The following is a 17,825-nucleotide window of genomic DNA, read 5'->3' as shown; positions in this document are numbered from 1 at the left end:
AATATTACATAAGTTAGGATCTAACATGAAGTCCTGAAAATGTGACAACAAAGCCCTCAAATTATGAGAAGCAGCTTTCAGCGCTTGGAAACCTCGTAAGCTGATCCCGGCCTAAAGGATCTGAGCGGAAGTGTGAGCAGAAAGTTGATCTCATGTTCGAGTTGAAAATATCCAGCACAGCATTGGAGAAGGGATCAACTGGCTCCCGAAATATCGATATATACAATTAAATATACTAGGATTGTACCTACTTAAAAAAACAATTTGCTCTTCTTATTCATATTTCGCAAACTCACATAGGGAGAATGCCGCAGTGCGTGCGCAACAACAATGTAAAGATCTCGATAAAGTAACATCGAAAGGGGAAATTTGTGCTTCCTTTAACCTTCATACGACCCTCTTTTCAACTAGCGTTGAAGGTCCTATGGTCATTTTTGACCACATGAAGAAAATGTAAAGAAATCATGAAAAAAATTCAAGAAACGACAATAATTTTTATTAGTATTCAAAACATTATATTGTTTTAACAGTCTTTGCACTTTACAATAAAGTGTCGCTTGCACACATACCTTTTACAATTGTTACAAGTAAATGAGGTTTTTATGTCTTTAGGGCAAAATTTGCATCGTCCTCTTTTGGCAGATTCCTCTTTTGTTGTTGTAGTGTTATTGGTGTCATCAGTTAAATTTCTGCTTTTCAATACAATGTCTGCAGACGCTAAGGCTCTAGGAAGAGACTTCCTCATCTGCATATATGGATTCACCAGCGCGCGACCGAGCTGCTCCAAAAAAAGTCGCCGCCTGTAGAGTTTACTTTTGTTCCAATCCGGTTCTACCTTAGTAAACAATATAAATGCATTATAACACGATATATCAATAATGTTGCAAAAAACTGCTACTGGCCATCTTTTAGTTTTTCTTTTCGTTGAGTAGCAAGCGACAAGTTTATCCAAAGTATCTACCGCACCTTTCGACGCATTATAATCTTCGATGATAAGCGGTTTTTTATTCTCCTTATTATTTATAGAATTAGTAGTATGTAGTGTGCTCTGTAAAATAACGCTTCGATTTTTCTTTGGTACATACGTAACCAACGTCGTATCTTTGGTAAATGCGAATTTCGAACTTTGTGCAGGCCACTTCTTTGATTCCAAAAGAACTCTCGGAATCGAAGGTTTATTTTTTCGAATTGTTCCAACTGATGTAATCCCTCGTTTCAAGAGCTTTTGTGCAAGTTCATAGGATGTAAAAAAATTATCTACCGTAATGTTGTAACCTTTCAATCCAGCAGTCAGGTCTTGAACGACTCGCATTCCTTGATTTCTTTCTGGTGTATTGTTTATTCTTCCGGTGTAAGGTTGTATATTCCAGACGTAGCTTGTACCGCTGTCGCAAGCTACCCAATTCTTCATTCCATATTTAGCAGGTTTCATTGGCATATATTGCCTGAAAGGACATCTGCCCCTAAAGGGAACCAGCTGCTCGTCAATGGTAATATTCTTTTGCGGATTGTAGAGTTTTGGTAAAATATCTACCCACGAGTCCCACAGCTCGCGGATGGGTGCAAACTTGTCTGTTTCCCGGCGGCTACTCCTCGTGGACCGATCATCAAAACGAATGAATCGTGAGATCTTCTTGAACGTTTTGTTCGACATGACGGCTCGAAAAATTGGACGTCCTATTTCAGCATCCCACAAACTTTCAGTTGCTTCATTGTTAGATCGGTACACTCCTGCAAGAATCAAAAGTCCGATGTAAGCTCGCAAAGTTGGCGTATCGATATCTTCAAAAGTGGCTCCTAAGACTCTACGTCCTTCCCGATTCGTATTTCGCAAAATTATCGTTTCCAACTGCGGTGGTAGAAATAGATCGAATGATGACTGAATATCAGAGATCCTTGAAGCGGCGTAGCGTGTTATTCCGGGTTGTAGTGATGGGTTTGTACTTCTTCGTGAATGTACCATTGTATAGTTTTGTCTCTAGATAAATATTCGGGTAGGTCTTCCAGAATAATTTCTTCAAGGTCGTCGTCCGAAACTTCAATTTCTTCATCGCCCGATTCATAATCTTCAATTTCGGATACTTCCTCGTCCTCGTCACTAAAACTCTCCGCTACTTCGATAAAGTCCATGCTTTTATGCAACTAAACTATACGGCAACGATTTACCAAATGATACACTTGTTCAATGACCTCGCGCTTTTATAGCCCTTCGAGGATGATGCAATACATTGCACGCTATGTGCAATAAGATGATGAAATACATTGCAACACATATAGGATGCTATGCAATACAAGAAAACAATTTTCCTATTGGAATTTATCCCCAGAATTCGCAAAATTCATTCGATTGGTCGTTTTTGACCCAAGGAACTTAAACGTAACATTTTTTACTGTGCAAGAACGGAGCATTTTTTAAAAATACTCTGGTGTCTAACATGTTTAGGAAGAAAATAAATTATCAGTTACCATATTTAAAGTTCATTGAATAACAAACAGCTAATACAGAGTCAACGAAAAATCAATTTTGGTCAGAAATGACCAGAAGAACGTATGAAGGTTAAAGAACAATTCAAGTTAGAAGAACTTGCCGAGGAGTCACAACGGTCAAACGGCCACAATACTATTACCAGTTTAAGAGAACAGACTTCCCTAAAGAAATATTGTAAATGCCTCATGCCTGGACACTGCGCAAACCGTGGCAATGATCAATGCATAAAGTACAAGCGAATGCACTTCACCTCAGATACCTGTTCTCGACGCAAGGGGATGAAGTCTAACGATGATTCAATACTTATGTGGGGTAACAGAGAAGCAAATACAAGGGGCCGCAGTCTATTAGAGGCTTTTATGCAGTTGGATATAGTTGTGCCCAACGCAGCCAATCCCAGCCTTTCGGAAATAGAGGTTGGCCTAAATCGTAGACCTTTGTCAGTCCTGTAGTGGCGCGTGGGATGACTTGGTGCATCAGTAAGAGCTGCACCCAGAACGATCACCAGGCAATTTACTTTGAACTGTGGAGGAACCGCAGTGCAGAGAACCATCATGCCCGAAACTGAGAAATATGTCAGGCTAGTCCTCAAAAGCTTTAGATGAGCAGACCTTAATAGAGTTGTGGTTAGACCAACCTAATGAAGAAGGCGCCTCCACAGAAAAACCCCTCTAGCTCGCACAATGCATCGCCAAAGCATATGCCGTGTCCATACGCAGGAGATGCACATTCACCAGTAAAAAACCAAATTACAAATTAAAGCTAGTGCCTGCCACCGAGCCAGACGAAAGGCTCAGAAGGCGATGGGTTGGAGTGATCAGAGGTGAATAGAGTGCGGAGGCGCTGCAATGACATGTGAAACCGTTTAACGAAGATACACCCGAACTCCGCACTAAAATAAGGCAGCAAAACCCACCCCGACTGAGCTACTCGAAACTAACCCGCTTTAGCAGCTCGCCTACCTGCCGGTAGCAAGGTGATAGCCATGGGACCGGCGCAGGAACCGGGTCAATTCAGTCCAAAAATAAACCAACTACCGATTGCATCCAATAAAAGAATATAATAAAAAATTAAGAGTTGATAATTTTTTTAGTATTTGAAACGAAAAGTTGAATCGTTATAATAACTTAAATTATTATAATATCTTAATATCAAGTTGGTTTTTTAAATAAATGTTTTAATATAATAATAAACTATAAGAGCTTGCTTATAAAGAAGTCCGCAAAATCTTGAAACTGGCCATCCAACTGAGCAAGACCGAATGTTTTAAGGTGCTCTGCTCGGAGACAGGGGAAAACCCATGGGTTAAGCCCGTGCCCTATAGAATTATTATAGGACGATTCAAAGGCCGTTCATCTTCGCAAATAACCTGTACTACCCTCTTGTTGAACATTATTTAAGAGTTACTCTGCCACGAAGCTAGAAGCTCCGAAAGCTTCCGCTGACTTCTGAATGTGATGACGATATTAGCAATCAGCTGCTGGAGATCTGCAATATCTGCAACATGGAAGCGATAGAAATTGGTACTGCTGTCTAACGCTGGTAAACTTCTAAACTTCCACGTGGGCCATTTTCTTACAGAGCTATTGTCTTCTGAATATTGTGGCGAAAATACAATAGATTGCTACCGGCTGTAGAGAATCAATGAGGCATTTCAAGTCGAAAGTGTGGGTTCTGTAGAGCCAGATCAACTCTTGATGCCATCAAATAGTGGCTTAGCCGAAGATGCAATTTGTGGAAAGGGTAGTAGCAGCAAACATTGTGTGATGGTGACCCTGGATGTTTTCGGACAATTAGAACTAATACGGAAATTCCTAGCAAAGATTGGTATCCCGCCAATCTTACTGTTATGGTCGCTAGCCATTTACAAGAACAGATGCTCTGGTATGACACCGATGACAGGCCTAGGAGTACATTGTCTCCGCAGTTGTTCCACAGGGCTCCCTACTGAGTCCACTTCTGTGGAACATCATGTATAATGATGTGCTTGACCTTCCAGAAAGCCACGGTGGTGGGTTCAAGCCGCAACGCATCTCGAAGATGTTGCGTTATACTCATGCGAAGCTGGTCTAACACTTACCGGGGAAAAAAGAGAAGCAATCCTCATCATTGAGCGCCTTAAAAACATTATGCCCCCATCTAAATTGAGGATTTTCCCATCACCTCCAAACCGACTATTAAAAGCTTTGGAGTGGTGGCAGATGCAAAGCTCAATTATAAGCAAAACGTGCAGTATATTTGCGACAAAGAATTCACTGTAAATATGACCCTGGCAAGGTTGATGCCTAACGTGGGAGGGCCATGACATTATTCTAGGTTGCTTTTAGCTAGGGTGGCGAGCAAGATCTTGCTCTATCGTCATCATCATCAAAGGCGCAAAAACCCATATCCGGCAAGCCTAGCAGTATCATGATATCGCTCATAGATTTCGTAGTTATGCAGACTACGGAATCGCCTATCCTCATGTAAGGGGCCAAAAATTCTTCGGATGATTCTTCTCTCGAACGCGGCCAAGAGTACGCAATTTTTCTTGCTAAGAACCCAGGTCTCCGAGGAATACATGAGAACTGGCAAGATCATAGTCTTGTACAGTAAGAGCTGTGATCCTATGGTGAGACGTTTCGGGGGGAACAGTTTTTGTAAGCTGAAATAGGCTATGTTGACTGCCAACAACAGCGCGGATTTCGTGATCGTAGCTCTTATCGGTTGTGATTTTCGATACTGGATAGGAGAAATTTTCAACGGTCATAAACTAGTAGTCTCCTATCTTTATCCCTCCCTCCCGACTAGTGCGATTTGATGTTGTTGGTTAGTTGGTGTTTGGTGCTGAAGTTGCCACCATATATTTTGTCTTGCCTTCATTGACGTGCAGCCCAAAATCTCGCGCCGCCTGCTCGATCTGGATGAAGGCAGTTTGTCCGTCTCGAGTGGTTCTTCCCATGATGTCAATATCGTCAGCATAGGCCAGTAGTTGGGTGGACTTAAAGAGGATCGTACCCCTTGTATTTACGTCAACATCACGGATCAATTTTTCAGGGCCAGGTGAAAGAGGGCGCATGATAGGGCATCCCCTTCTCACAGACCGTTATTGATGTTGAAAGGTCTTGATAGAAATCCTACTGCTTTTACCTGGTCTCGCATATTGGTCAGGGTCTGCTTAGTCAGTCTTATTAATTTCGTTAGGATACAGAATTTTCTCATGACTGTGTACAGTTTTACCCTGGCTATGCTATCATAGCCAGCTTTAAAGTCGATGAAAAGATGATGCAACTGATGTCCATATTCCAACAGTTTTTCCATCACTTGCCGCACAGCGAAAATCTGAACTGTTGCTGATTTGCCTGGAGTGATACCTGTTTGGTATGGACCAATGATGCTCTGAGCGTACGGAGCTAACCAACCTAGCAAGATAGCGGAGATTGTCTTATAGATGGTAATCAGCAACGTGATACCTCTATAATCGTTGCACGACGTGATATCTTCCTTTTTATCTATGGGACAGATAATACTTCGTTGCAAGTTGTCAGGCATTAATTCGCTCTCCCACATCTTGAGCATAAGTTGACGAACCGCTTGGTGTAATTGATCGCCTCTATATTTAACCAATTCGGTTGTAATTTCCTCGGCTCCTTTCGACTTATGATTTTTAAGCCGATGAATTGTGAGATTTCCACATTGTCGCGAACGAGGATAGTTCTGAGCGCATTCCTCATAAGAAGTGCGTTAGATACCTGGGTGTGCGTCTTGATGAGCGTCTCCAATTTAACGAGCACGTTAAAGTCGCGCCAGAAAGCGCTCGCAGGGCATTCATGTCTCTTCGAAGACTTTTTTATGCTCCACATCTTAGCCGAAAGGTTAAGATTATTTGCTATCTTACTTTGGTTAGACCGGTGCTCACCTACGGGTGTGCTATCTGGTTTAATTTGAGTGCTAGCCAAATGGAGAAAATAAGGATCTTTGAAAGGAAATGTCTGCGTGCTTGCACGGGGCTTAATAGGACTGCTTCGTCAAACTATGAGCACTAAATAACTAATGAAGTGATGTATGCAGCTGCTGCTGTGCCAAGTATCGACACAGTTATCGTCAGATTGATTCGGAATCATATAGTGCGATCTTCTTCGCATGGTGAGAACCCTTGGGTTTCGCAGCCGTTCTACCCAAACGATGGGTAATTTGAGAAAACTCTCACGACAGGCTTCATTCCTCCCGAAGCGTTGGTGTATCTTGACAGAAATGGTCTAATTCTTGATTCTGCTGGTAATCCGGTTATGTATCATATACATAGACGGCCCACGGACAAAAGAATAGAATACCCCCGAATTTGACACTGGGAGCTCCGGGATTCGACTGGAGATACTCCAGAGCGAGAGCAACTGATATTAAGCGGGATGAAAAAGAGAAATTCTGGTACTGATGGCTGCGGGATGCCGGTTAGCGGTGGCCGTACTCAGTTCTGCCATTTGTTTCTTGGTGGGGCTTTGTAAATATGTACATATTGAACGGGTGCTGATTTTGCCTCTAGTTGGAACTTATACATACATACGTTGTTACTCTTTGTTTCTTTGTAAATATTATAACTGTTATTATTACCTTTTCTCCTTTGGATGTTATTGTAAAAAAAAAAAAAATATATAATATAAAATATATAATTATGATAGTTTTAAGAACAATAATTTAATTTAAAAGTATCTTTTGAAGCGATCAAACATTTATTATTACTTTTATATTTCTTTATTTGCCACTAAGGCCAAGTGAATTCTGTCGGGTTTTTGACCATTTTCCGACAACTTATTGTAAAATTAGATTTTTGTTTCTTAATGTTTCTCTTCTCTGTCTGTAAATCGTTATTCGAAAACTTTAAGAGCCCACAGTGGCCATTAGATTTAAGTTATTTTTGTTATTTTAAAAGATTGTTTTTTATTGTTCATTTTTCCAATCTATATATTATTGTTACCTATTTCTTAAAAATAAAAATGATTTTATATACTAAAAAAAAAAAACTAGTCCAATGGAACATCTCCGTCTCCATTACCACAAGACCTCTTTCATTCCAACTCTTTACTTTTCGGATCGTGGTAAAGCAATTGAACCCAGCGCACAAGTTCTTCTGGCACTAAGTGTTGTCGAAAAGCATACCAGATGAATTCGTGTGGTACACGGTTAAACGCTTTCTCTAGATCCAAAAAGGCAATGTAAAGAGGGCGATTCTTCTCTTACCCCATGGGTAACCGCGCAGCGTGTATTGCGTCAGTAGTTCCGCAGTTTTTGACAAATTCGGCTTGATTCACGGTTATTTCAACGATTTCGCGAATGCGGTTGTCAAGAATGCGTTCAAAACGAAAATAACCGAAGCGAACGGTAATTTGAACATTCTCTTGGACTACCTCTCTTTTTCCATATTGGAACAGTGGTACTTTCTTGGCACTCAGATGACGTTCTTCCTTCCTGAATAACCCGATTAAAGAATTCACTGAGCCACAGTGTTGGATCCCAGCTCTTCACTTTCCAGAGCTCAGATGTTATGTCGTCAGGTCCTGTGACTTTCCCCGATTTCATTCGACTTCAGTTGCGCTGACAGTGAGTCCTTGAGTGTTTTACGTAGGTACCTGTCGTGGAGAATTAATCCTACGGTCTTCTTAAAACACGGATTGATTTTGTGACCACAATCAAAGCCCCGCTGTGGCAAGCAACAACGGTACCAGTCTACACCAATTGCATGGCTTAGCATTCATGCTGCTGGATGCAAGACATACCTAAATCTCTACCGAACTAAGGGGTACGGCACCTGTGTTGAAACGCAACACCACGCCGAGGGCCGAAGGTCTCTTCTCGCTTGAGCATAACAAACAACCCCCATGAAGCTCCCACTAGAGGCCAACCGCAAACAACCGAGCTGTACTCACATACAACGGTAGTTCACCCGAAGTATGATAGTCCAGGGGCTATCCCGGTTCCCATGGTACCAGTATACCCCTGGTGAGGTTTCGTGACCAATTTGCCACTTCAGATGAGTTCCCGTTAAGACTCGGGTCTGATCGCCCTGAATAGGCCTGTGGAGCAACCCCCTACTGCATCTCGGCCGGCAAGCCAAAGGGAGTACAGCCTCTCCCGGTGCCACCACTATGGAGGTTTTCCTCGGCCACTTGGTTTTGGTTTGGCCGATAGGGTTGCCGCCCCATCTTCCTCGCCACCACCTCTGAGCACCCGGTTGCGTTGACAGGTGGAACTGGTCCAAATGTCGGCAATGCTTGTGGAAGCCTAGGATGAGCAAATTCTTCAGTTGAAATATGCTTGAAGTATTCTCGCCATCAATCTGTTGCGGCTCGACGGTGGGTAAGCAATGTACCGTTCTTGTCATTAACGCAACAGAAGTTTTCCATATATTGCGTACTTTTGTTACGGCTTTTAGCAAGTCGATATAGATCTCTCTCCCCATCCCGAGTGTCCAGTTTATCGTAAGAATGGTTCGCTGTGGTGACACCGACCGCTTTCTTTGCTTCTCGGTTGGCGTTCTTATAAATTTGCCAATTAGCAGGGGTTTTATCGACGAGAAATTTGTGGTAGAGGTGTTTTTTTTCACGGACCTTTATTTCAACATCATCATTCCAAAGCCAAGTATCTCGGTTGACGTACCACTTACCCGGCTTGGTGACCCCGAGAGTTGCAGAGGTCGCTTTGTGGATCGTGTCTTTCATTTGGTTCCATGATTCTTCCAATTCATAATAGTCGGCAATCGTATGAGTGAGATCGTTTCTTCTTTCTTCTCACCAAATCGCCGCCATTTGATACGCCGCGAGCCAGTGCGTTCCTCACGCTGTTTTAGCGGTGGCTTAATTCGCAGGACGGCAATCAACGACCGATGTTAAGTCTCATAGGGAACGACTTTGCAATGAGTGACGGTGGTAAAATATTGGCGTCTTATGAGAATATAGTCAATTTGCGTTTTACTGTTCCCACTATAAAATGTAGGAAGATGAGACAATTGTTGGATGAACCATGTATTCATAAGTACAAGATCATGGGTGTCCGCAAAATCGATTATACGCTCGCCACCCTCATTGCGCTCTCCGAACCCCTTTCCCCCATGGCACCTGTTACCGTCTGCCTTTTCACCCACATGACCATTAAGGTCGCCGGCAATAACAATATTGTCGTCAGCAGGCACGTGACAAGGCTTTTCATCGAGAAATAGCCAGAAGACATTTTTCTCGGCATCAGGTCGACCTGTCTGTGGTGCGTACGCGGTGAAGAAGTGAATATTGCGATCAGCTGATATAATGGTGAGCTTCATCAGCCGATCATCAAATCGTTCGACTTCTTTAATGGCATCGCGGAAACCCTCTGAGATGGTAATGCCAACACCATATTGAGTGAGTTACTAAAATAGAGAAGTTTCTAGCCATTTTTACTGCGTTCGCGTTCAATGTCGCAGCTATTGGCACCAGACTATCGGGTTTCTTGCAGAGCGCAGATATCAATGCGCTGTTTCCGAAGGGCTCTTGCGAGTTCCTCAGTCTTTCCAGTTAGTGTGCCAACATTTAGCGTGCAGACACGTATTTGTTTTGTTCGTTTTGTTCGGACTAACTTGCTTACGTCCTGATGCCGTCCATGCGTCAAGAACCCTTGCCCATTTCTCGACAGGACCGGGACCCGTCCTGCCGCGTCGACTGAGGTGGACGCCCTGGCATTTCTCCGAGGCTTGTGACTCAATCCGATCATCATGTTCGTAACGACATTGTATGCATATGCTTAGTCGGCCTGTCGCGGAACCTGTTACCGAGAGAGGTCAGGTAGGATATAGCATAGGGGAATAACTCCAACTACCTCCTTTCCCGGATCTCAGAATTTTATTTTTGTTTTACTGAGGATGGTAAAATTATTAGATTATCATTTATAGGATCCCACAAAGACTATCTGAGCGAATAATTCCCTGCAAAATCCACAAAATCTCAATCACTGGAATTTGTTCGTTTCATCCGAATTATGAGTAAATAAATTTTGTGTCAGACTATTATATTCCATGTCAAATATTCATTCTATTCAGGTGGCGCCTGTAAATAGGCAATTACAGGATGAAATGTAGGTTTGTTCACACACCATGATAAATTAAATACCGGAATAATATGCACGTGATTATCAATTGGGCCGCCAGTTCTAACTGATCAGTTCAAACTGAAACGATAAACGGATGGTGTGTGGCAAAATTATCGTTCAGTTTAGACTGACCAGTCCGACTGAAGAACTAGCACAATTTTTATCGATTTGTCTGTCCAGTGAACTGAACGGAAGTGTGTGTTAAATTGGAGGTAAATCGGAGCGTTTTAGTTAAGTTTATTCTTTTGGAATTTATTGAACTGGTTTGCGCACAAGAAACTATATGGAAAGTAAAGTGTAAGGACTATTATAATAAATGGAAAATAACTGAATGCTATGACATTCTTGTTGTAAAAGTAAAGGAAATTGACGCTTCAGCAAACCTGTAATATTATATCAAGCACGCTTGGAAAGGAACAAAAAAGATCGTGGAGTCGAAGTCAAGTGGAGCTCGCACTGAAGACTTGTATGTACAAACTTTATGGTACTATGACTATTTGTTGTTTTTGGTTGATCCGGAAACCCCGGTCCAGTCTCTTTCAAATATAATGAAAGGTGACCCAGAGGTTAATAAAAATGATTATATATTTTTATAGTTATAAAAATTTATTTTGCCACGCTATTTTACCACTTGTATTAAAATATTGTAAGTAAAGTTCACGGGTCTTTATAACTGCATCTACCTGAATTAGATGCTACCCGCAAACTTCATTAGCACGTATATACTATATACCTACATACAAATATGTCTGTTTGGAATAATTGGTGTTCATATACAAATGACTAAAAAATTAGAACAAAATAATTCTTCCCGACCCCATTCATACGAACTCCGTTGTGGTATTGACGAATTGCTATGTGATGATGACATCATACACGTTGTAGAATGCACGAAATTCACAAAAAAATGGCAGTTTCACCCCCTATAAATTTATTAAAAATAGCTGGATTTTCTTCAAGCTTAACCAAATTGTGCCTTATGTTATCGCTTATCCATGCCAAATTTTGTACTTCAGCAATGGACATAAGAGGGTTACGGGATCAATTTCTAAAATTTTGAAATACACTATTATTAACTTTATTTGTGTAGATATCGAAACCGGATGTATTTTGGCACCTAGATTTCGTAGATGCATTACTGTGTTTTTTTTTCAGATTCTTCGGTTAGATAGGTTCTGAGAACGAGACCTGTTACAGTTTTTGGGGGTCATATTTTGAGCCATCACTTCCCTATGCTTCACCCGATATCAATATGGAACCAGTTTCGAAAAGTACTAATTGAACCCTTTAATTTGATACCGCATATTACCACATTTTATGAAAAAAAAATGTTGCATCCTCCATTCACATGTATGGGGAGCCCTCTTAAAGTCAACAACAGACCACACGCTCTCACCAATTTTCATGACAATCGGTCTAGCCGATTCCGAATAAATCGTGTGTGACAGACAGATATCGAATCGATTCTACCTTAAAAAAGACAAATTTTATTTTTTAAATGCGGAGTAGTGAGTTTTTTATTCCTCATATACCGGTATTTCAAGGACCAATTGTTCTCTTCCTCAAGACAAAAACTCACTTAGGAAGAGGACAATTATATTAATAATAATCGTTGGCGCAAAAATTAATCGCATTAATTGTCAAAGCATTGAGAGTGTCCATTAGTTTGCCTTGGCAGCGTTGCTTTTGTCGATAGTTGTGTCGAACTTGACGTTACTCAATGAATTAATAGCGTCTTCGTGGTTTTAGCTAGCATCAGAAAATGGGCCAATTCAAAGATGAAGTGGATCCATGATAACGTTTTTCTGTGCTGCCGTTTGGGGGCAGCTCAAATAATGTACCAACCACTTCATTGACACTTGCCTTCATTACGTCTTCGACTCGCATTGATCCGATAGAACCTCGGTCGAAGAACTACTTCAGCGTAAGAGCCAGGTATCAGTAGATGTGTTAATTAGAAGAAAATGACAGTGGATAAGTCACAATTTAAGAAAAGACTTCAACTTCAGTACTGGCTATGTCATGAGGCAATCCACTATCTTAAAATGTCCGATGAGGTAAAAGAGGTTTGTCTTAATGCGCTGAAGGACATTTATGCAAATCGGCAGAGATCGGTGTCATTGACGCACTATACTTTATTTCTGAAATGTATTGGCTAAGCCATGCAGACCGCAGTAATTTTGTCAGAAGCGAGCTCCCATAAAATCTGCATAAAATTTCTGACGAAAATCATCCCATTTTCCACAAGAAAAAATGGTGTGTTCGGCGTCGTCCGCCACTCCATTGCGGAGCAAACAGCCAGGAGATCGTTTTTCTAATCTTTTGCAGGTAAGACTGAACACTTCCATGCCCACTTAGAAGTATTAGAGTTGGTGTTCTTCACGGGCAACCACCTCTCTTAAATACTACGTAGAGTTTAAAAATGGACAATGATCCGCACATGCAAAAAGGAAGGAAAGGAAGTAAATCTACCTTATGTCCGCCCTTGGAACGTATAATTTTTAAGTAAATAAGCCATAATGTGGAATACAAAAAAAGTAAAAATTCTACTAATAAAGTTATAGTAAGTCAAAGTTTTCTCTTTTGTATAAAATTACTGCAATTGAAGGAAGAATGTTAATATCACAGAAAGTGCAACAAGCTTCCAGATGCATGTAGGATTGACTCTAAACCTCAAGGTTTTCTTTCGTCTAATCATCGCCCGCGAAATTGTCACAGAGCATTATTTTGCGAGTAGTGGTTAACCTCAAGTGAACAAGTCTAACATTTTTGCATCTTCCTTTTGCACTTAGCCTTTCGAAATTTCGCTTGAATCGTCCTTATGCAAAGTTTATTGAACACCAGTTTTCCTTTTTTCTCTGTGGAACCACCAATTGGAATGCCACTTCATCTAGGTTGTGCTAATGCATGAAAGAATTTCATAGAGCAGTTCTTCATTGGCTGAGAGCATTGACCCAAGATATTTAATTCTGGGCACTGTCACTGAAAGTGATAGTGCCATTCTTTTAGTGACATTCTTTTTAATTTGCTAATTGGCCCGCATTTTATCGTCGAGTAACTCGGTAAAAGGGTTTCTTTTCACTAACCTTCATTTAAACATCGCCCTTCCAAAGCCTTTCAATCCCGGGAGCTTAATTCGCAACCTGTCCGGATAGCTGAGATGTTAGAGCACAAAGCTATCGTGCAGAAAATCGCGGTTCAAATCTCACTGGTGGCAGTGGGATTTGTATCGTAATTTGACGTCGGATACCAGTCAAATCAGGGTAATAATCTCGAGCTAGCGCAATGCTGACCACATTGCCTCCTATAGGTTACTATAATCCTGTAATGTACCGTTATGGTCTTAAATGAAGTGCTCTAACACACTTCAAGGCCCTGATTTAATTGGATTGCTGCGCTAACGATTATTATTATTATTATTGACGCGCAATGAGCTTTCAGCATTCCCAAATCAATGTATTGTAGAAGCAGTGAAGAACTGAAATGTATTTAGGGCCCCTCCAGAATTTTTAAAGATTAAAAGAGTGGGAAAGATAAGAGTACCAATGGTAGTAAGAATTTCTTATCTAGGTAGTAGGAAGGATAATCGAATAATTTTCCTGAACAAAATCAATGCATATCGAGTTGTTGTTGTTGTGATTTATGAGAAAGAACTTTTACTTGTGGCACATCAACATGAACCGACGGAACAATTAATTCAAAACAATATTTTCACAAAGTTCGTCAACTTTTTTTTCTGTTTCTTCCCCGCCCTCCAGGTCGGCTCCGACCAAATATGACAACCCCAAGCTCGCGTTTATATGGACTGTGTTCACTTTCAGAAGGGAAATCTTCTTTTCTTCTCTATCGACGATCTCGGTTCACACGCATTCCCTCTCCTTTCAGAACTTTGTAGGTTATTAGGGCAGCCCTTGCAATTGTTTTTAGCCCTTTCCCGATATAGGAGATACTCGCTCTCACTTTTTGTAATTTAATGTATTAGAGAAGATCATGTTAGATAAACAGATAAGGAAACCATAGTTCTAATTCGTCAGGCCTCATTACCTGAATATAAAACAACTGCCAATAAGTGAATTGAGCCAAATCAATAACAAAGGAAGACGTTAGAACACCGATTCGGACCACCATATTTCCCTTTTTAATGGACAACAAAAATATTGCCAAGGCAGCCTTCGGTTCCTTCTCGAGAATTTTCACTTGCCCGCAGTAACTCAAATTCCGAGATCACTAATAGTGAAACTTTTAGAATCTCGTCCTTCGGGAAAGTCGGTGATGATATTGCCATTATGGAAGCAGAACCTATGCGAACCCGTATTCTTTCCATATAAGCTGATTTTACATGGTGTTAGCCAAACGCAACTTGTCCACACACATACAATCTGGTTGCAACCGCAACTTGCCGAAAAACGTACAATCTCCCTGCAACCAACTACCTACTTGACAATTTGCTTGCACGTATGAGGCTAGTATTAAGCCTGCTCAACAGTTTCGACGCTTGTCACAACCTAGCGGAAACCAAAGGCAGCTTCCTTTAGTTAGGATTAATGACAATTGATCGTAATGGAATCTCTCAGTGAATGATATTTCAAAACTCCTCTTTAAGAAGCCTGGTGGAAGTACATTTTTAAGGTTTTGTGTAAAAAACAAAACCTTATTAAAATCGTATATTACGTGCTAGGTTCTAAAGGGGCAAATGTCCACTCAAATATTTTTGTATAAGAAATACACAAAACGTTTCATAGCTGAAGCGCCCAAATTTCGGTTTTATGACTTGTTATTCTTTTGTTTCTGAGTTCGAATTGAACTTTTTGGAAAATTATTAATTGATCTAAGCGTCACCCTTTGATTTTTTCCAAAAAAAACCGACATTCCATCGGATCAGAGGCAAGTGCTACCGAACGAACACATACCACGCAAAACACCCTGCCCACAAGTTTGATTTACGACTGTTTTTTGATAGTTGGAGAGCGGGGACGGGTCAGATCGCCAAAAAGCGCTAGCAACCACACCAAATACCCTGTCCGCGCGCTTGGGCTTGATTTTTCATAAGGCTTGGCAAAACATGTAGACGGCACTTTATAGTAGGCAAATTGAATTGCCGACAGGGACAAACTCTTTGTTTGAACAAGAGATCCACAATGCGGGGTACTATTACCGCTAAAGTGAAGTATGGTAATTGACGAACTCCTAGGAGAGCTAACAAACACTGGAATACCGGTCCAGGATTTTCTGATGACATTATTTTAATCTGTAGGAGCAAGTATGCAGATACTCCATGTGGCAGGATCCAAACTAGACTAGAAATCACTAGTACCTGAAATTAGAAAACCAATAAAGTATTATTCACTAGGAGGCTTCATCACCTGAGAGCCATTAGATTACAGAACATGGGATGAAACGAAAAACAGAACTGAAATGATCGCATCACATTACACTCTCATGACTAATTTAGAACCCCTTTCCGATATAACGCAGGAAGTAATTAAAAAAAGCCGAATTTCAAGTGATAAGACACTATGGAAAAAACATTCTCTAGTTATTCGGATTTAAATGAAGACAATTATTTTTCAATTTTCCAGACCGATTTCCAATTAATTTTGTGTATCGAATTCATGATAATGGGGAGAGCAAAGCAGTGGACTGCCAAAGAATTGAACATTAAAAAAAATTAACATGGCATAAAAAACGCATAACCGGAATTGCTGTGATTGTATTGTGGAGCAGCTGTGACCAGGGCTTCCAAATTACCGCAACAAAAGGTCTAAACGACGGAAAAGATTAAAATGACGGCTGTTAGTCATCGGTCCACTATTAATCATAGGACAAATTGCGAATATGGCCGGCACTAAATGAACTAAACATTACCGCACGAGCAAAAAAATCGTAAATCCCATAAACTGCAGCGAACATCGTCTCTTACACAAAAAACCTAAAATAGCCAGAATGACCTTTCCTGAAAGTCCCTTGCATTGGAGGAAAAAACGGTTTCGTATCGGTTTCAGTTACCCTTTCCATGGTTTAAAGAAAGAACCAATAAATGCCAGCGAGAGACAGCATGGTGGCTTATGTCTAAAGGCTTGGACTGCTACAACGGACAATCAAACATGAACAGCTTCCGATATGTGGCAATGCTTCATGAAGAGTTTAAAGATCATTTGGCAACCGACCCGTCTTTTCAGCAAGCCAATGCTGGAATTCACATCACAAAAATTGTTAAGCAATACTTTCTACAGAAACAAATTGAAGTTCTCGATTTCCTAGCAAGCTCTATAAAACCAAATATTATTGAAAATTGACTGAATTCTTCTAGCAGAAATCATTTATGCTAAATCCAAATAATATTAAGAAGCAAAGAAACAGGTACTATCTCTGCACTGGACCAGATTCCGAGAAAATATATTAGAAAATTGTGTGAAGGTTTGCAAGAAGAAACGAAATTATAAACAAGTCGAAACACTGGAAGCTCGTCGCTTCAGGTAAAATATTTTGTGTTAATCTTGTGTGAGCACGATTTTCCATTCGTATTATACATAACTAAGAATACTAAATATACACATATCTACATACATATCAACGACATGAATACTGTGTTCATCCTAAATAAACATTGTTTATTACCGCATTAATAAATTGATTTAACGAATCTTCACGTTTTTCCACTTTACTCCGTGCACAAAAGCACGTACATAAATTAAAAACGCTGGTAACCAGGTACACACATGTCTATTATATTGGTTACTACTCGCAAGCTTTATTACACATACATATACATTCACATGTCTACCTCGAGTAATTGACACTGATAAGCAAATAACTAAAAGCAGCGATAAAAGGAAAACCAAAACGTCCCCATGGACCACCCAAATTTTGACTCCGTATAACTTTGTTAATAATAGTTGGATTGCCTTCAAACTTTTCAGAATTATGTCCTATATTATGGCCTGTAATGCTGCCAAATTTTGTATTTCTGGGATAAACTTAATGGGGGTTTTCCGGTAAATTTCTAAAACATAGTAATCTACTATTATTAACTTTATTTGTGCAGATGTCGGGACGGGATGTATTTTGAGGGCTAGATTTCGTATACACACATCACTGTGATTTTTTTTTCAGATTTTTCAGTTGGATAGGTTCTGAGAACGAGACCTTTTTAGAGTCGACATTCTGAGCCCTATCTCCCCTACGTATTATCCAATATCAAACCGGTTTTGGAAAGTACTATTCGAGCCCATTCATCTGATAT

The 17,825-nt window shown here is 40.5% G+C and overlaps 1 protein-coding gene across 1 annotated transcript; it reads right to left on the bottom strand.

Annotated features, from left to right (window-relative positions):
* Positions 1–523: 523 nt before the first annotated feature.
* LOC119648497 (piggyBac transposable element-derived protein 4-like) lies at positions 524–1,963 on the bottom strand. Its single transcript, XM_038050263.1, has one exon. It carries the CDS (start codon positions 1,961–1,963, stop codon positions 524–526), a length of 1,440 nt encoding a protein of 479 aa, XP_037906191.1.
* Between the last annotated feature and the right edge of the window lie 15,862 nt (positions 1,964–17,825).

The sequence above is a fragment of the Hermetia illucens genome, chromosome 2, assembly GCF_905115235.1.
Source record: "Hermetia illucens chromosome 2, iHerIll2.2.curated.20191125, whole genome shotgun sequence".
Classification (NCBI taxonomy): domain Eukaryota; kingdom Metazoa; phylum Arthropoda; class Insecta; order Diptera; family Stratiomyidae; genus Hermetia; species Hermetia illucens.
This window is presented reverse-complemented; position numbering and strand designations above follow the sequence as displayed.